Source organism: Myotis myotis, unplaced genomic scaffold, assembly GCF_014108235.1.
Source record: "Myotis myotis isolate mMyoMyo1 unplaced genomic scaffold, mMyoMyo1.p scaffold_m19_p_5, whole genome shotgun sequence".
Taxonomy (NCBI): Eukaryota; Metazoa; Chordata; class Mammalia; order Chiroptera; family Vespertilionidae; genus Myotis; species Myotis myotis.
Genome location: NW_023416357.1, coordinates 43,268,781 through 43,289,833, shown reverse-complemented (window position 1 = coordinate 43,289,833; position 21,053 = coordinate 43,268,781). Strand labels below are relative to the sequence as shown.

General features: G+C 37.0%; 1 protein-coding gene across 2 annotated transcripts in view; it reads left to right on the top strand.

Moving 5' to 3' along the window:
* The window catches only part of HOMER1 (homer scaffold protein 1), an 84,045-nt gene that overhangs the window by 7,076 nt on the left and 55,916 nt on the right, over positions 1-21,053 (top strand). The window contains exon 1 of one of the 2 annotated variants that reach the window (XM_036308943.1): positions 15,079-15,110. The exons of the other annotated variant lie outside the window; for it this stretch is intronic. Within the exon in view, the coding sequence (XP_036164836.1) occupies positions 15,094-15,110 (17 nt within the window). The 5' untranslated portion in view covers positions 15,079-15,093. Of the gene's footprint in view, positions 1-15,078; positions 15,111-21,053 lie in introns of those variants that run through there. 2 annotated transcript variants of the gene reach the window in all.

Here is a 21,053-nt window from a genome sequence, read left to right as displayed (position 1 = left end):
TCTAATCAGTATTTTCTCTTCGTAGTACAATTTACCTTTGCACTTTTTCTTTTTAAAAAAATCACCTTAAAAAAATCACCTTAACACCTAACATTAGCTTTAAAAAATAGCTTTGCTTATGAACATTTTCTTTTAACGTTCTTTCATAAAACATGAAACAGTTCCGTGTTATCTTTGAGAGGAGTTGACAACCAGTTCTTGAAGGCAGAGCGGTTTTTGTAAAATCACCAAACAAGAGTTAGAAATTAAACTCAAACAAACAAAACACTGTGCTGAGGAACCACAGATATCAAAGCAGCTTTCATTACTTTATAAGGTCATTTTAAGTCATGTTTGTTACGTCGTGTCTATTGGCACATCTGGATCCATGGGTTCACATGCCTCAGAATCTAGAGAGCTGTATAACAGTGTCCTTAATTCCCCCTCTCACCCCACACCTCCACCCCAGCTCACCTCATAGAAGGGCTTGCTCCTCATTTGTTCCTGTTTTTAGTAGAAGAGCCTTAATAGAAATGGACTGAGAGAGACAGCTCTGGTACAGGTTTATATGGATACTATATGTTACATTTCCTAAATACTTAGTTCATAGTATAGCACACACATGCAGTGTAGGTTGAAGGGATCTGGAAAATTAGACCCCATTTTTAGTATCTAGATAATCCTGATTCCTAGCAACTGGATATACCGTAGGTTGTACCAATTATTTTTCTGATAATTTTTCTAGGTAAATTGTTGGATCCTTCCACCTTTGCATTTATGTACACCTCAATCTTAAACTTAGTAATTATTGTCTCCCTTCTGTTACATTTAAGTAAGTTTAAGAGGGTTATTCTTAATAAGGCTTTTTTTGTGAGTTAGAATTTTCTGCCCTAGTTACTTTCAGTTTCCCCCATTAGGCTTTTAATAACAGTCTCTAGGAAATTATCTTAAGTGGATTTGACTATCAAAGAGCTCAAAGTACTCATTAGAAAATTTCTGTCAGTCATTCTTTCTTTATGGAAAGTAAGTCTGTACATTTCTAAATTTATATAGGACAGTTATTTTGAACCTACTATAACATTTTAGTGTGCTTAGCCTATTCCTTTGCCTTTCTGAGCTTTCTTTTTGCTTATTCTTTTGTAAAACTGCCATTTTCTGTCCTACTCTGTTGTTTTGAATTTCTGTCACATGACTTTTAACATTAAAATTCATGTGCTTTGCTCAATCAACCTGCCAGCTCCCAAGATGCTTACAGAATGAGGATTCTACCTGCTCTTATTTACTCAGCATTGCCATGGATCTTTATACATTCGGCTGAATGAGAAGACTCCCAAGTCACCCTTAAACTCATCTGTCTTAAGGCTCTGCTGAGTTTAAAAAAAAAAATAGTTCTAGATCTTGCAGACTGCCTTTTTTTCCTTATTCCACTGATAATATATAGAATTATAGTTGTCTGTTTTTATTGCTTCATGTATTTTATTAATACTAAGTTGATATTTATTGCTCTACCTATGTTTCTAAGAGGGAAATAATACATTAATGACAACATTGCTATTTAGTTTTGTTTGGTGGTATATTAGTATATTCTGAGTAATTACTATATGATCTATGGGTAGCTAAACTATAGGCTATTCATATGGTAGAAAGCTAGCCTGAAGAATGTTTTCAAAGATGGTGCAATGGTCAGTTAGAAACCAGAATGCAAAATTGTATATTCTCTACTACCTCAACTATGTAAAATGCATTCTGTCTATGCATAAAAAGATTTGAAGGAAATTTCTTAAAGTGCTACCATATTTATTTCTGGGAGGTAAGAGTGTGAAATTTTATTTTTTGAGTCTGTAATTTTTTGTTTTTCTATGATGACTATATTAAGTATTAGAACTTTTCTTGGATTTTAAGGGTGAGGGGTATTTTAAAAATGCTAATATCTACAGTGCAAAGTTATCAGGATCAGTCACTGTTCCTGTATATAGATACTTATGTGTTTGTATCAGTTTTAGCTTGCTTATCTCAAATTTTATTTCATTTTTCTTTTAAAACTGGCTAAAGAAATAGCTACTCTAATGATAGCAAAATTGGTTTCTTATTTAAGTGTAAGGAGTAGTTCTGCTGTCAGTTATCAGAGTGTTAGTACTAATCTCCGCTTTTCATGGAAAGGAGACAGGGGACTGATTTATGGGAGGTTCTGCAACTGTGAAATGGCAGAGCATATGCTTGCTTGCTCCTCAGGGCTCTTACCGTTAGATCAGGGGATTCGAAATGGATGCTCATATATATAGATTCATATAGAGAAGGCCTTCTAACCCCTCATAGTTAAAAACATTCTAATTTAGTGCAATCTTAGTATCTTAGTGGTGAATTAATTACATATATCTTGTTTTCCTTTTAGATGGTTCTGAAAGAAACTGCATTCTGATTTCAGTGTAATTAAATCTGCTCAATGCATTACGTTTTGAGTACATTGAAGTCTTTCTCATAAATGATTTGAAGTTACTACATGTGTTTGGTATAGAGTTTCCAAAGTTGATACTAAATTGTAATTTCCATTAGTCAGAGCTCTGTTAACTTCCCTTATAGTTATTAGGCACATGAGCCAATGGAATATTTAAGTAGGCAGGGCCTACATCTCTGAAGACTGTAGACCAGAAAAAGGAAGCTGGAGATGTTTTCTTGTAACGCTTTTCCTAGGGCTTAACATTGGATCAGGAGACCCACAAGTGGAAGGACCAGTTGTAGCATACTGTACAGTTTCTGTATCATCATGAGATAGCTGTAAGTTACTTGAGTCCCTAGAATTCATGAGAAAAGTTTAGACCATATTGTATACAGATTTAAAATTATTCTTTTTTCTGAATCCTATTCCCCAGAGGCCCTAAACTCTGACACTGTCATTGGCTGAGCAGAAAAGTGTGTGAACATATCAGTAGAAGGCAATAGGGATTGGTGCAGACTGTGGGAAAGTGAAGAGAATGTGACCTGCCTAAAGGCATTTATGTCCAAGGTGTTCTAAAAACCTGGTGAAAGAAACACATCTGAAGCCTAATGTCTTAATTATTTAGCGAACTTTTTTTGAGCTCCTACTATGTGCTAGTGACTGTGATATTCTAATCTAGACCAGATACAGTAAGTTTGGAAATTCTTAAACTCTTAACTAAGGCAGGGAGACCAGAGCATAGCAGCATAGTGGCAGAACTTAACATTAGATTATGAACCTGAACAATTTTGAACCTGAATCAGAATCACCTAGAGGGCTTGTTAAAAGCACAGTTTACTGGGCTTTACCCTGAGCTTTTCATTCAGTGGAAGGGGTCTCATGAATTTGTTGTTTTAACAAAGTTCCAGTAATGCTGATGCTGCTGGTCCAAGGACCAAGAGTCATTGCATTTGATAAATGAAGCTTTCACAAGTGAGAAACTTTGTTGAAAACCTTCAATATTCCTGAAGCTTTCCCCCTGTTTGCAATGTGCAAAAATTAGAATTTTGAGCCAAGGAGAAAAACCCTGATTTGAGCCTCGTATCTATTTTTTATAAGGTAAAAGATCCAGGACAACTTGAAACTGATCTCTATCTCTTTAAACCTGATTACTTTCAGCAGTACTTACCAGTTATACTCATTTCTTATTCAGAGTGACTTCTGCTTTCTGGAATTTCTAAATGTATTATTTTAAAAAATGGTCTGATACTGCTTTGACTCCTGAAGTTTTATGCTTTTGGAGGATATAGGGTTTCCTTCTAAGTTATTCATTCTGCTTAGTTGGTTCACATGCTATATATAGTATTGGTTCTCTATTGTTGGATGACAAATGAATACAATTTTAGTGGCTTAAAACAATACCCATTTCTGTGAGTTAGGAGTCTGGGTACCTTAACTGGATCTTTTGCTTAGGGTTTCACAAGTCTGCAGTCAAGGTAGGAGAGCTAGGACTAGTCTCTTCTAGTGGATCGGTGTCTTCGAAGCTCATGTGATTGTTGGCTGAATTTAGTTCCTTGCAGCTTTAAACCCAGAGGCTGTGTCTTTAAGGCCAAAAGGAGGAGCCCCTCTCGGTGCTCCGTCTTCTAAAAGAAGGAGCTGATCCTCAACAAGAGTGAGATACTGAAGTCTGGGTCATTCAGTAACCTCCCTTTTGATTAACTGAAGGTTAATATGTTTGTGACCTAATCACCTGTGTTATTCCGTCTTTTTCAAACCTTATAACAGCATTCGACACTCTAGGGGAGAGTTCTGTGTAGAAAGTGTCCAACAGGTGGCGGTAATTGGGGGCCATTTTATAATTCTAGCTTCTGCATCATATCAAATAACTATGGATATTTTCCAAATGTGCAAATACCAATATTTCCATTTCATTTTGTTTGTTTATTTAACTTTTAAAAATCTATAGCTCTCTATACTCCTGCTCCAATATGGATTGATTACTCTTTAGGCATTCTGTGTAGTCCTCATACTAGACCTTCCCTTAATTTTTTTTTTTTTTTGGGGGGGGGGCATGGGCGGGAAGGGACATTGTCTCTCCTGTTTCCTGAACACTGTGTTTTCTTTTTTGGTTTGTCTGAAGCTTATTTTCCTGTAGTGCCCTGAAAATGACTAGGTAGGAGATAACATTTTTGAAGCATAGTATATGTGAAAGTGTGTTCCCTCCCTCCACCCTTCCTTAATTGAATCTAGATCTCTAGACAGGAAATAATTTTCTCTATTTTGAAGATACTGATCTATTGTATTTTAGTTTCCAGAGTTCCTGTGGAAGGCTGCTTGTTTCTGATTCCAGTTCCTTCATGTATGATTCCCCCCACTTTGGAAGGTTTTAGAATTTTCTTTTTTTTCTCTGCTGTTCAAAAATTTTATGATGATATGGTGTCAGGTTTATTTGGTTTTATGTTTTGCTTTTTTAAAAATCATTTTGTTCTTTTGGTCACTGCTGGGTCCTTTCAATTTGTCAACTCCTTAAAGTTTGGGAGCTTTTCTTCTATTTTTAACAAATACTATATATTTTCTCTCTTCACTTTATCAACTGTTAGTTGGATGGTGGACCTTTTTGTCTCATCTACCATTTTTTTCTTTTATTCTGCCTTCAAAGGAAATTTCCTTGACTTCATTTTCTAATATTTCTATTGCGTTCTAAATTCTCACGTAGCTTTTAATTTCCAAGTCCTCTCTCTCAATATCTCATTTATTGGAGGACATTTATAGTGTTTTTGAGGTTTGGTTTTCTATTCCCTGCATTGTCTTTCTTTTGTGTTCCTTTTTTGTTTGTTTAATTTCTTCTTTCATGTTGGAAACATTCCTGGAATGTCTCGTGATCCTCAGCTATGTACCAGAGTGAGATACTGAAAAGCTGTGACTTTTTGTGACTCATTGAGGCTTATCACTAGTAGGCATCATTTAGGTGGTGAACTGACTTTTTTTCTTGGGTGGTCCCCAGGTGTCAGTAAGTAGAGATCTTTTCTCTGAGTTTTCTGTCTTTTTTCTGAGACTGTTCAATTTCTCTAGAGAACTCTTTCAATATATACACACCTCTTGGCATTCTGAGAGCAAGGTAAGTATGTTCCTTCATTATATACCTGGGGATGTATTACCTGCCGTAATGTGAAAACAATGAAGGGGAGGGTTTTTGAAGGGCATGGTTTGTTTTGCACCCTTTCTCTCAGTGCTCCTATTTTAGGCCTCACTCTTGTTGTCTTCTGCTGATGGAAAAGGTAGCTGCTTCACTATGAAGGGTGAGGCGGAGGAAGAGGATTCTCACTGCTCTGTTATTTAAACTTTCAGTCAACTCTCCAATTTCAGCCCCAAACCTCATACCATCTCCTGCCTACCCTTTGCCTCTAAATGCTGGCCAGCAAATTGTTCACTTATAATTCCCTCTTTGCAGGTACTTGACACTTTCCTTGGTTTTGCCAAGGCAAATACTACCCACCCACCCCTTTTTTTTCTAGGTACTATTCCTTCTTTCAAAACTGCATTAAAATTATAAGTGACACTAGTGCATTAGTATTTTTGGTGTTATCAGTTTATATCTTCTTTTCCTCTTCACTTTCATTTTGGTGGAATTTCAGAAAAGGAAGATAAATGTGTGTAATTAATTTTCCATGTTTGACCAAAATCACTGAGGCTTAGCATTTGAATTTATATAGGGTATCTTTCAGAATGTGTTGGCACTGTTGACAGTTAACTGATTAGAATTTAATGAATGATAAAGTGTTGGCTTTCTAAAAAATCTCTCCCTCTTACTAACACCTGAAAACTCAATGCACGATATAAGCACATCTAAAAATTAAAAAGTTAAAATTGATCATCATTCCAACCCTCAGCAAAACAGAGCATTTAACTCTCTCAACTGTGTTGGTAACTAAGGTGTTGCTATAGCTTATCCCCTAACACTGTGCCTCTTGAGCACTTGCAACAAACATTAAGCACTTAATTTGTGTCATGAGTCATGCTAGGCACTGCCAATACAAAGATGAGTAGACAGCCATGTAAACAAGAAATTACATTACTGTGATTTAAGCGCTGTAATAGAGATGCACATTGTGTTTGGAAGCACAGAGAAGGAAGTGCCCACCTCCATCTGGGAAAATCAGAGAAAGATTCATGTAGCCAGTGTTTGTTCTAAGCCTTAAAGAACAAATAAGAGTTGATGGGGTGCCAGGGGCAGTGGAGAGAGGGAAAATGTGTGAAGGGCTTGTTAGGGCATTTCAGGCAGAGGGGTGTCATAGGTAAAGCTTCAGAGGTGACGTTCGCTAGTTAGAAAGTTAAGGTAGTTGGACTTAACTTGTTTAGAGTATACAGGTAGATTTGACAAGAAAGTCAGTCCCAGACCAGAGAGGATGATTGTGTGTCTAGTAAAGGATTGTACTTTCCCTCTAGGTTAGTGGGCTCCCCATATTTTTCATGTGGTACCCACATCAATGAAAGATTTTGAGCAAACTCCTTCATATATGTATATTTATAAGTTACATGTCCTACCATATATGTATATGTAATAAAACACACATAAAAATAGATATGAAAGAGGAAAAACCTATCTTCTTCCTGTACCCCACTTTAGGACCATTGCTTGTGTTTTAATTAACTACTGAGGCTGCAAAATGGAGGAAATTTTGGACTTGTGGGAGGGGGGTGTGTGTGTGTAAAATTGGTGGGGGTCTTGGAGACCCTCAGATTTAATTGTGTAATTGGTTAATTGCAGCAATTTAGTCAAGAATAATGGCTTGAATTAAGATAGAGTAGAAAAGGGGCTGAATTTAAAAGAGCCTTAAATATTATCTACAGGAGTCGATAGTGAACTATATAGCTGTAGAGGGGTAAGTAGATTGGCTTGGTTAGCCATTAGTTGAGGTAGGGAATCAGGAGAAGAGAAGCAAGTTTGCAGTGGAATGACATGACAAATTGAGTAAAAGTTGAAGTATGGCTATTCACGTGAGAATGTCTGTTATTCAGGGTAGGAGAACTGGGCTGAGGCTAGAGTTTTGGGAATCATTAGAATATATAAGTATTGGCTGAAACTATGAATGTGGATGAGCTCATTTGGGGTATTTATAGAAAAGAACAGCAGATCTCTCTGGGGGAATAGTCATTTAAGGGGTAGGGAAGGAGCTGAGAGAGCTGTCAGGCTGAAACAGTGAGAGAACAGTCAAGAAAGGGAGTTTCAAAATTGAGTTGCCAGGATCAAACGTAGCAAAAAATACCTATTCATTTGGGTAAATAGTGGTCCTTTAACCTTACCTTGAGAAGTTTGATCGGCCAGGATGGAAGCCCAATGGCCATGGGGTGATGGTGCTGATGAAGGAGAAGGAAGCAGAGACCTGAAGCGTAGACTTCTCCTTTAAGACTTTGAAATAGAGTGTAGCTTCAACAAACTTTAGAGTTTGGGGAGTTCTTTTGGGTTTGTTTTCAAAATGGGATTGAACATTCTTTTTCAGTCCTGAGAAAAGACTCCATAGCTTAGGGGTATTTAAAATTACAGTGAAGAAGAAGAATTACTTAGGAAAGAGATGGGAGAAAATGCAATAGGGATAATTACTGAGGAAAGAGATGGGAGGGAATGCAATCTGGAGCACAGGGGGAGTAGTTAACCTTAAGTAGGAGGCATGTCTTAAGTTTATGGTTAAAGAGCAGAAGCCTGGGAGAGTTCATTTCCTCAATTCATTCCTTGATTTATTTAACAAGTATTTATTAAGTACCTACTGTGTGTCAAGCTCTGTTCTAAGTGTGAGAGACACATCTGTGAACCAAGAAGCATATATATTCTAGAAAATGATAAAAGACAAGGCCATCTGCTGAGAGTATAGAGAATGAAGGTTGGGTGGGAGAGATTGCTGACAATGCACAACCAGGAGCTTGAGGGGCCCAACTGAGGTGAAAGCCCCGAGTTTAGTGCTCCTGTTGTTGAAGCAATCTAAATCTAGGTTACCACTATGCCTGAGAAGCAGAGAACTGTGTGTTAGAAGGGTTTTCACGGTCTCCATTCTGCTAAAATAAAGCGTGAAAGAGGTAATGTTCTATTCAGTTATTTTAAATACCACTCCCCACTCAATTGCACTTTTCCTTCTGTAGGGAACATTGTTATCTTGGGAAACCAACCTTGTATTATGTTTGCCAGAATATCATCAACTTTTTGAAACAATTGATATCTCTTCTGTGGAAAACATCCTAAAGCCTAGTCCTGTGGAAAGTCTTAGAGTTCTCCTGAGGTCTGGGACAACATTTAATATTTATCTTCTCATCCCTGCTTATGTCCTGTGCTCATACCACACAAACACACATGCTCTCATGGGGAACCAGAGTATAGCAGGGTTTTTTTGTTTTGTTTTGTTTTTTAGTTTTTTAAAAAATATATTTTTATTGATTTCAGAGAAGAAGGGAGGGGGAGAGAGAGATCGAAACATCAATGATGAAAGAGAATCATTAATCGGCTGCTTCCTGCATGCCCCACGCTGGGGGTTGAGCCTGCAACCTGGGCATGTGCCCTGACTGGGAATCGAACCGCGACCTCCTGGTTCATAGGTCAATGCTCAACCGCTGAGCCACGCCAGCCGGGCTAGTGGGGTTCTTTAATATGTTTTTCTTCGCTTGTACCTGGGAATGTCACAGAAGTGAATTGATTGGTGTAAGCACTTGGACATTACTCTGATTCCTACTGAGAAGTCATATTGTTACTATTTTGGACAAAGTTTTGCAATTTTAGTTTATCCTATCTTTCTTACTCTTGATAAATGGTAAACTGGTAGTTAGATCTAGGCTTGATTGCACTCTGGTTTGAATCTCTCCCTCCCTCCCCCAAGAATGGTGGATGGTATATTTCCTGTCTAGAAGGCACATAAAAATGTCCTTGCATTTCTCTTTTTGTATGTTAAACTTGATCATGGGGCTTGATCATGGGGCTCAGTGTTATCAGCTTGATCCATCCATTATATTCCTTCAATGAAACCGTTATATTTTAGTTATTCCTAATTTAATTCTTGAGGAATACCTAGCTGTCAAATGTTATTGGCTTCCTTCTAATTTTTATTTACAAGCAGCCAGAATGATCTTCTAAATATAAATTGAGTCACAAACTAGCCTGCTTAAAAGGCTTCAGTAGTGTCCCATTGTTCATAAACTATACCTAAACTTCCACCCATGGTCTATAAAAATCTGCATAACCTGGGCTTGATCTACCTTTCTAAACCTCGTTATGTGCCACTCCGTTCTTTGCGAGGAAGTACGGCCTTATTCGTAGCATGGGCTCTTGCACTAGACTGCCTGAGTGTCGTTTCACTGTTCTGTGCCTCAGTCTTCCCATATTTAAAATCAGTGCCTTAAGGGTATCTACCAACAGGATTGTTATGATCAAATAATACATACAAATCCCTTAGAACAATTCCTGTATAACATAATAAATACCAAATGCTGGCTGTCGGTGCTGGTGTTGGTGATGTCTGTTTTTTATCTCTGTATTCCAGCCGTCCTGTACCTTTCGGTTTCTGGAACTGCCAAGTTCTTGCCAGCCTCAAGATCGTTGCCCATTGTTCTGATTATCTCTTGCTACATAACAAACCACCCAAACTTTAGTGGTTTAAAGCAACAGTAATCATTTATCGCACGAGTTTGCAACTTGGGCAGGGCTTGATGGGGGCGGTTCATTTCTACTCTACATGGCATTGGCCAGGGTGGCTTCACTGGGGGCTGCAGGATCTACTTTTAAATGGGTCATTCATGTGGTTGGCAAGATAGTGTTGGCTCAAGAGAGGTCAGCCTGGGCTGGGGTCTTGGTGCTTCTCCGTAGGCTGCTTGGCTTTCCTCACAGCATGGTGGTTGGGTTCTAAGAGTGAGTGAGCAAGTGAGCCCAGCTGAAGATGAAAGGCTGTTACAACCTCGTCTCAGAAATCGCACAGCATCACTTTTGCCTTATTATTTTGGTCCAGGCAATCATGAAGGTCCTTTCAAGTTTAAGAGGACTGGACATCGACTTTGTCTCCTGACAGGACAATGGCAAGGTTCTAGAAGAGGGACAGCAGGTATTGCTGCAGCCACCTTTGGTGGAAAATGTATTTTGCCGCACACATGCTGGTTGTTGTCTGAGCCTGAAACACTATTATCTCTCTGGTTCCCACTCTTCAGCTAACCATCCAATCTAAATTAGGCTCCTCTTCCTCCATTCCCATTGTGCACTCTCTTTCTCTAGCACTTTATTTTCCTTGGCAACACTGTTCACAATTTGTAATTATCTCTTTAAGTCCCTGAAGGCTAGTACCTTGCATAGAAGCTGTGGAAGTGTTAAAATGTGTTAATGGTAACTTACAAGTATAAACAGCATGTATCACATTTTCACTAGGAAAGCATATTCCAAACTTTGTAGGGAGAAAGGAACAGAAATACCAGGAGTCAGTCCTTTAACTCCTCATATTTCATGTCCCACTGATTAGTGAGGATGGGGTAGAGAGGAGAAACATATGGCTAAATTTTGTGAATGAGAGAAGGTGGGGGGAATAAGCAGTTCAAATGGCTGAATTCTTACTTATTCTTGCTTTACTTTTTAAAAAAATTATATTTTTATTGATTTCAGAGAGGAGGAGGGAGAGAGAGAGAGAGAGAGAGAGAGAGAGAGAGAGAGAGAGAGAGAGATAGAAAGAAAGAAACATCAATGATGAGAGAGAACCACCAATTGGCTGCCTCCTGCACACCCCCTAATGGGGATCAAGCCTGCAACCCGGGCATGTGCCCCCGACTAGAATCGAACCTGGGACCCTTCAGTCCCCAGGCTGACGCTCTATCCACTGAGCCAAACCAGCCAGGGCTCTTGCTTTACTTTTAAAGCCCCAAACCACAAATCCATTTTCTGTTTCCATATTTTTCTAGTATCCAGTTCATGGCAAGAGTGTTCTAGCTGATCTGACAAAGAAGCATGGTAGCCTGAGAAATATTCCGTACTCTCAGGGAGCAGCCAAATAGATGTACTTTACTCAAGGAATGCTAACCAGGCCCTCACTTAGAAAGGGGTTCTTGTTCTTCTGGCACAGATCTAACAAGATTGGTCATCAGGTTTCTCAACCCCTGGAAACTGGTAGGAAAAAAAGAATAGGCTTTTGGAAGTAGGGTACAGTTAACAGCAACAAGAACAGCTGTTGATGTGTTACGTATTGTAGCCCGGGACTAGTAATGTGCGGTAGAAGTTTCCACAAATTCTGAAGGCATTCGTTACTTAATAAATACTGCCTGCCTCCTTGTTGGGTTTTGGAGACACAAGGTGAACAAAATGCACATAGCTCCTAACCTCATGGAGCTTGCAATCTGGGGTTGGGAATAGACCTTATGCTTGGTGTTTGCAAGGTATATCTTTTCCAGCTTCTTACTCTTAACCCATGTGTGTCTTTATATTTTAAATGACTTTCTTACAAGCATCATATAGTTGGATGTTGCTGTACAGGCCAATCTGACAGTCTCTGCCTTTTGACTGGGGTGTTTGGATTTTCTCTTCATTATTGATTTAAAGCAATTGAATTATGATGTCCATTGCTATAGCTTTGGATTTGTTGAGCTTCTTGGGAATTATTTCTTTGGGTTTTATTTATATGGGAATTATTTCAACCATAATTTCTTCAACTATTTTTCATCCCTCCCGTCTTTGAGGACTTCAGTTGCATGTATACTAGTAATAGGTTACTTGAAGTTGTTCCTTAATAAACATATTGATACTCTTTATTATTTAAGTTTCTTTCTCTGCTTTATTTTGAGTAGTTTATATGTACTCAAGTTAACTAGTTTTCTATTCTTCTGCATTGTCTGATTTGCTGTTAATTTCATCTAGTTTATTTTTCATTTCTAGAACATTGATTTGGGCCATTTATATATCTTAAAGTCTCCCCTTAATATGCTTATCTAACATTCAGAGAAGTAAAATACAACCCATAATGAGCAGAAAAATTCATCAATAGAAACAGACCCAGAAGTGGCACAGATGATAGGACTAGTAGACAAGGACATTAAGATAGTTAATTAAGTGTAGCCTGTGTATGAATATGAGATATGAGATACTTTGGAATTGATAACTCCTAGTCTCCAAGACCTGTGCTTTCACACAGGCTAACACTTTATTATTGTTGTTATTATCTTATTCTGTATAGTGGTGGAGTCATTCTATCAAAATACAGATCAAAGTTATCTTCCCTTACAGAAGGAAAGCTCAATAACCAAAATTGACATAACTAAAAATAAGTTTTTGGATTCTCCTAAACCACAATATCACTTCAATGAAGTGTTATAGAATAAATTGTTTTCAAAATACAGGTAAAAGAATAAGTGGTACCAGTGTACATACATACATTTTATGAAAATACTTAGGTACTCTTAACAGTGCTTAACATGCATAGTAATCATAGTTGTGTGGCTGTATTATCCCATGTCTGTCCACAAAATTCCAGACAAGGGCCAGGTGAGAGTTTGGTTACAGAAGTGAACCAGGTTTATATGACAAAATAATTATTTTCTCATCCAAGGATTCAGAATAGGATAAAGGTATGGGCTCTGACAGTGTTCGGATGCTGGCTCAACCATGTGTCACCTTAAGCAAATTATATACCTTCTGTCTCAGGGTTCTCATCTCCAAAAGAGGGATAATGGTAACTCCCTCACAAAGGTTGAGAGGATTAATTAATATAATATAGCATAATGCTTATAACAGTGCCTGGCCATTTAGTAAGCTCTCAAAAAATATTAGTTATAACCAAAGAACTGACCACATACTGTTTTGTAAGTGTAGGCTTCTGTTCTCAGGCTTAAGAGTGGCACATTTGAATTTCTCCGTTTGAATTATCCAATCTGGGGCTTCCCTCCTTTGACATAAATTATGCAAGTTGTTAATTTGTGTACTTGTTAATTTTTAAAAGAGAAACAGTTGAGATAACCAGATCATCCCAACTGCAAAAGGTTAAAAATGATCAACTTTCTCCTATTACTATTTTTAAATTCAGTAAATAGTGTTTAAGCTATTTAGTTTTTATTATATTAGGAACTGTAATCTTTCAGTTTCTACAGAGAATTTCCAGTAATTTGTTAAATCAGGAACAAGGTAAAGCGGGACATTTAAAAGTACAGTGTTGTAAAGAAACAGATGAATAGATGTAGCAGGCACCTGAGGTGAGATCATTACTGGAGTGGAAAACAACATGGGTAGGCAAGTGAGGGAGAAGTGTGATGAGTTGTCTTGTTTGGATATAGTACTTGCAAGCGGACAATTTTTTTCTTAACAGTGTCATATGAGATACTGAATAATATGGGGAGTTTCTTTTATCAATATGTTAAAAGATTCACGGGAGAACTTCAAGTCTTAATTCATTGAAGGCTTTCTTCTCGGGAATTGAAATAACATGAGAGGAAGCTTTAGTATTAGAGAATTTAGAATAGTTAACAGCTTCCTTAAACAAATACTTTTGCTACTTTTGCTAGAGTACCTCAGTAGTAGAAAAGAGTGAATGCATTTAGAATAGGAAGGTCTCAATTTAAAAAAAATAAACTTATTGGAGTGACATTGCATTGCTGGGAACACAGAAATGATTATAAAAAGACAAGATCCTTGCCCTTGAGGAGATAGTACGTTAGGTGAGGGAGAGGGAAAATAAATAAAATACGTGGTGTGTCAGCTAATGATAAGTGGCATGGGGAAGAGTGAAAGAAGGGAAATAATAGAATCCTGAGAGAAGAGAGGGAGGGGCTGCAAATTTTAGAGCAGCCAGGAATGGTGTCACTGAGAAGGTAACATTTGAACAAACACCTGGAGGAGGCAAAGGAAGGTACTAGGCAATCTGAGGGGAAAGATTACTTCAGGCAAAAAGCCCTGAGGTGGGCGGAGCTTGGCATGTTTGAAAAACACCAGGAGTGGTAGTGTGGCTGCAGCTAAAGACAGTGCGGGGCAGGAGAGGTTGGAAAGGGAACAGGAGCATATCCTGTAGTGATTTTCTCCTGGCTCCACGTGAGAATCACCTTGGGAGCTTGGCTGCCCACCAGACCACTGATGGGAGGGAAAGAGGCTGGTTGTTTCTGATGCAGCCAGGGTGGAGGAACACTGGTAGAAGACTTTGGACTTAATTTTAAGGACTGTGGCTTTTACTATGAGACGGGAAGCCATTGGAGGGTTTTGAGGAATGACCCACCTGATTTAGGTTTTATTACTTTTAAACCCTATAATATGAAATTTTCCAGACATATAGAAAAGTAGAAAGTACAGTTCTCCTGTATCACTATCATCTCACCCACTTCAGTAGCCATCTACATTTGCTGTATCCTGACCATCCACCTTTTTATTCCTGAATATTTGAATGCTAACTTGGGTTTTTAGAAGGATCACTCTGGTTTCTGTGTTGAGAGAAGGGGAGGCAGGACAAGGGCTGAATATAAATGTACCCTCCAAGTATATTTTTGTATGCATATAAATACATTAAAAACAAATTATATTGCATTCACTGTTTTATAAATGATTTTCATTTATTATATTGGACATCTTATGATACTGAATATTCTGCAACTCTGTTTTTTAATGACTATGTAGGATTCCATTATATGATATGCCATAATTTATTTGATCTTACATTATTGGACATTTTAATTCACAGTCTTCGGTTGCTAAATCTCTGCATATACCCATGATTATATCCGTAAGGTAAGCTCCTAGAATGGAATTACTATGTCAAAGAATATGCACAAAAATTTAAAGGCTTTTGATTAATATTCATTATCAAAGTGTTTTCCAGAAAGACTACTAATTTATATTTCCAACTGCTTTTGGAAGTGTCAGGTTTCCTTAAACTCTCACGAACATTGGATTTTTTTTCATTAAAAAAAGGTCTCTTATTTTGACAGATGAAAAAATGATAGCTCAGTTTTAATTTGCAGTGTTTTTATTTCTAGTGAGGTTGAATGCCATTTCCATTTGAAATATGCTTATTTGTATCATTTGCTAGCTGCGTGGCTTAGGATATGTCACTCAGGACCTATATTTTTGTTTGATGAAATGGGTACCTGCTTCACAGGGTTTTTATGTGCATTGAATAAAAGCATTTTGTATGTCCAGATTTTTAAATGTTTTGACCACGACCCACAGTAAAACATGCATCTTCCATTGTGGCAAGCATATATGAATATGCAGTCAAAAGTTTCATGAAACATCTAGGCTGGAGTATACTTTTCATCTAGTACCAGTTAAAGCATCACTTACCTTGATCCTGAATATTCATGAGCTTATGAACAATGAACTTTGAGTAACTTTTTATATGTGTATACCCAAAGTTTAATAATTATAAAAGCACCTGATTAGATCAGGAAAAAAGGGAATAAAATATAGTTTCTTATTCAACACACAAGATCTGAATTTTGTCCAGGTGCTAGACCTTAATAATAAAACATTTTAAGTTTAAAAAAAGTTTCATGGGATAATACATATAACCTTACCAAGTGTGATGTACTGTGATTATTTTACATTCTTGTTCACTTTCTAAATGTCCATTGTTAGCTATTAAATTGACCATAATCCTCTGAGTTGTGATCCACTGTTTGAAAAACACTGCTGTAATTCATCTTATTAGGTGTTCTTTTATCGATAGTGATTACCTCTTTCCGGTACCTCAGAAGTCAAATTGCCCCTAACTCCACTATAATTCATTTTCAGAAAAGCTAAATAGGGAAAGGTCCCAAACCTAGCTTATTGTATTCCTGTATCAAATTTTTGGTCAGTTAAAAAAATTAAATACCTTCACAGTCAGAAAACACATTTATTTGGGCTTGTACGATACCATGACTGAATTATCAACACCACTATTATGAAGTAGATCTAATGCATTTGAGCAAAAACTCTATATCGTTACAGAAATTATATTTGCAAAACCCTGAGTTGGGACACAGCATCCTACAAAGAATTGTGTCTATAATTTATGTTACCTGAAAAGCTAACAAGAAGGGAAAACAGAAATCACATTCAGTTATATTTAATATAGTCCTTTTTCAATAGAACAAATAACATGAAAGCTAGATAAATCCAGATGCTGTTCATTGCTAGACTTATAGCTAAACTACTTGAGGACCACTCAGAAAGGTTAAACAGATAAAATCATTACCTGTGACCAGAGAAAACCAAATCTGAGGGATGTTGGAATGAAAATTGCATAGAGAAATAGAGTGGGAATGGAGTGGTGGTGTTTACTGTATGAAAAACACCCAGGAGTTTAAGCTACCTGACACAACTGTTTTGTTACTTTTGACCTCTAGTTTAACATTAAGTATGTTTTGTTTAAATTATTTTTGATGCTAAACCAGGAAAACTTTAAATGAGTAAGTTAAAAGTTTGGTAAGTATTTACCACTCCTCCACTCACCCCTCCACAATGGAAAAATTTTGAGGAATGTCAGAAACAATTTGTTAAATAAAAATAAAAACTACCAAAGAACCATAATTTATCTTTGAAAAAGAGCAGAATATATGTGCTGTATCTGTACTATATTGATTTTTAAACATTAAATGTTATTGGATTGAGGAAAATAACTGCTTTTCTTTACTTTAGTGGTTATTTGCCTTAATTAAGTTTGTACCTGTATTTAGAATGTGTATATGAGATGTTCCCATGCATATGGATTGAGTGCTGGATTTTGGATTCTGGGGTTTTCACTCTTTGGAGCTAAAATAAGGTTTTAAACAAGCTCAGGAATAAGTGTAGAAATCTATTGGGCTCAAATGGCCCAGAAATGCATGAAGAGCTCCTCAGCTCACTAGTAATCAAGAGATATGCAATTAAAGCAACAATGAAATAACATTTCATGCCCATCAACCTGGCACAAATTAAAGATGTTACTTGGACATTACCAAGTGTTGGAAGGAAATAATACAAGACTATTAAGAGTATAAATTGGTGCATGTGCTGTGAAGAGTAATTTGGAAATATTCTGTGGTGCATACCCTGTGACCAAGAATTCAGCTTCTAGCCTATCTCTTGCATGTGTCCCCAAGTAAACATATAGGGGCATTTATTTGTAATATTGCAAATATTGAACAACATGTATGTCTATCAGTAAGGAAATGGCTACCTAAAATAGTCTAGTATTTTCCACTTGAAATACAATGTGAATAATACAATATTAACTTTGTTTTTAGTTTTAAAAGGTGAAATCAATATATTTTGATAGTTTATCCAATATATTTTTAACATTTGATTAATATAAAAGTCATTGAGATATTTTATATTTTTTATATTAAGCCTTTGAAATCCATTTTTTATTGTGCTTAGAGCACATATCAGTTTGGATGCTAAAATTTTTGTTGGAAATACTTGGTCTGGATTTGAATTTCATAAAATTTACACTTGAAACAGTAGATTCATATACCCAAGTTTTCCCATACATGCTTAAAACTATTTCAATAACTGACTGGGGTATCAAATAAAATTTAAGCTAATTCACTTTCTTACATAGCCATATTGCAAATGTCCAGTGGTCATGTGGCTAGTAGATACCATATTGGATAGTGCAGTTCTAATCATTGTATGGACTTTGGCACAGCAGTTAAAATAAATAATCTACATACACATAGAATAAAATGTGGCTGATTGTTCAAATTTCACACTGTCAACAAGAATTTTAGAGAAATGGTGTGATGTTTTGTTGTTTTGAGCATTTAAAAGTATTCAGGATAACACAGGGAATAATATAATATCCATGCAACCACCATGGAAATGTAGCAAATGTTAACATTTTGCCCAAGTACCTTCAGGTCTTTCTCATTTGTTTATTTGTTTAAGACTATATACGTGTTCAGATACTATATGGATTGAGTTTCTACTAGGTTAGCTTGTAGTAGGTATAAAGGAAAAAAGGATACCTAAGAATATTATTGTTCCTTGAAGTATTATTGGTATTAGAACTTAAATAATCTTGTAACATTTAATTCATTTAAAATTTTTTAGAAATTGGATGTCTACTAGAAAATTACTTATTTTAGATTTTTAGAAAAGTGTTACATATATTAATAATAATTCTCATTAACAAAAGACTATTTTCCTTAGATTTCCCAAGTGTATATTGTCAGTTTTTGGAATTTAACTTTATTTAGTGGAAATCGTTTGGGAAGAGAATATTTAAAGGCTAATAGAATTGAAAATACAATACTAATTTTATTCCCCCCATTGATTTGAGAGAGAAAGTGAGAGAGAGAGAGAGAGAGAGAGAGAGAGAGAGAGAGAGAGAGAAATACCGATCAATTGGTTGCTTCCCGTATGCACACCGGCTGGGGATCAAACCCAAAACTTAGATATGTGCCTTGACTGGGAATCGAACCAGAAGTCTTTGCTGAATGAGACTATGCTTCAATCAACTGAGCCACCCGGCCAGGGCTACAATACTAATTTTAAATGTAACTGAGTTACCAGACATGGGTGTTGATATATTTTAAAACACCCAGTATTTTATCTGGAATGAATAGGGTTTTAAATGGGGAGGAGGGACAGAGGTAATGTCACTTGGCAGTTATTTAATAAATAGCAAGCCAGTTCTTCAGCATTGAAGATGTTGCTTAAATGTATATATTGAGTGAATTTGCTTGCTCTTTACAATGAATATCTGCATATCCCTGATCTTTTAAATGCAGCTACTTATTAAAGTGCCCAAGGTAAATAAGTATTGGAATTTCTTTGACCTAATGAAAGGACTGAGATGAGTAAAAATTATTTTTAAAATAAGGGATAGCATATAAGGAATATAAACAGTATTCTTATGTTTAAGTATAGTTTTATAATTTAACTAGAGGCCCGGTGCACGAAATTCATGCAAGGGGCTCAGCCCTCACAGCTGCAGCAGCTTGCCTCAGCCCTCGCAGCCCCGGCTTCACCTGGAATGTTGTCTGGAAGGTCATTTGGGTGTCTGGTCTAATTAGCATATTATGCTTTTATTATTATAGATAATCTTAAATTCCAAATGGAAAATTTTAATTTATTTGATATTTTCTTCAGATATGCCAATTAACAACTTGATGTCATGAAAGTATTTCTTTATTTAAATTTTTAAATTACAGTTGACATTCAATATTACATTAGTTCAGGCGTGCAGCATAGTGCTCAGATATTTATGAAGCGGTCCCCTGTATAAGGCTTGTACCCACCTAACACCATACAGTTATTACAATATTATTGATTATATTCCTTATGCTGTACTTTACATCCCTGTGACTATTTTATAACAGACAATTTTTACTTAATCCCTTTACTTTTGTCACTGAAAATATTTTTTATGCTCAGTTGTGATGCAGACAATTATTTTCTAAATCTTTCATTTGAATGTGCATTTAACCAAATAAAAGATGAAGGAATTCGGATCATACAATTTTAAAAAATACTTCCAGAAAAGACATTTTGCAGTTGGTAGTGTCACATTTTATGTCTATGTACCTCTGTTATAGCAACATCACAATTTTGTATTTCTATATACGGAAGTTTTAAAAAACATATGCCTGTTATGTTTTTGGTTCATCACTAGATGGAGTTCTTGCAGTACAACTATGTGTTGGGTAGCCATTAGACTAATCTTTGCTTTCTTAAAGTAAGCATGTGTTTAAAAAAAACTAAATGTATCAGCAAACAGCTGTTAACCATATAACATGGTAGTAGGAATACATAGTAACATGCAGTCACAGCCTTTGCATTGGAGGGCTGGGCAGGGGGCAGTTAAACTGGTTCCCCGATAATCAGTGGAACTACAATTTATATTATTAATTTGCACAGCACAATTCTTTTGAAGAAACTTTAGTGCTTGAGCTTCAGCTTGTCTGAAGACTTGCTGTGCCCTCACATTGGCACTGAAAGTAAATTCTTCAGGCATTCCGTCTGAAGTTACATGGTCATTAGTGTCTGTCCACTCCTTGTCTTATCCTTGCTCGTGTCCTTTTGGCCTCAACAGGTATTGTCCACCTTCTCTTGCCACTTCAAAGTCTAAAAACCAAGCTGAAGATAGAATGTTTTTTCTCTTACTTACGGCTCAGGGAGGGGGGAGTGTTTTCACCAGGAGGTGAATGTATCTCCCGCACTTCCAGGCCTGCAGTTAGGCATGTTTGGATTTGTGCTTCTCTCCTACTCTCCCTTTATTCCTCGGTGTGAGTAATAGAACACTTTTATACCGTGCGCTCTAACCAACTGAGCCAGCTGGCCAAGGCCACGATAAGATCTCTTGATGATTCCTCACACTTTTCACTCCAGCTTGGTTTTCTCTGCCGAGCCCCAGCCTAATATTTTTAAGTTCCTGCGCTGACAGTTTTACATGCAAGGGCCCTGAACTTAGTCAAAGCTGAGCTCATCCTCTCCCTGCTGTCCTGCCAGTCCCAGGCTTTACTTTCTGTTTCCCACCCTGGCCAGTGGCATTGTCGTCTTTTCAGTCACCTAAGCCAGAAACCCAGGAGAGAGAGACTCAGATCCTTCCTTATCTCCTGCGTTAGGATTTCTCAGCCGTGACGCTATTGGCATTTTTGGCTGGATACTTTTTTGTTGTGTGCGGCTGTCTTGTGCATTGTAGATGTTTAGCAACCAACCCTGGCTTCTCCTCCTTAGGCGCTAATAGTAATCTCCCTCAGTTGG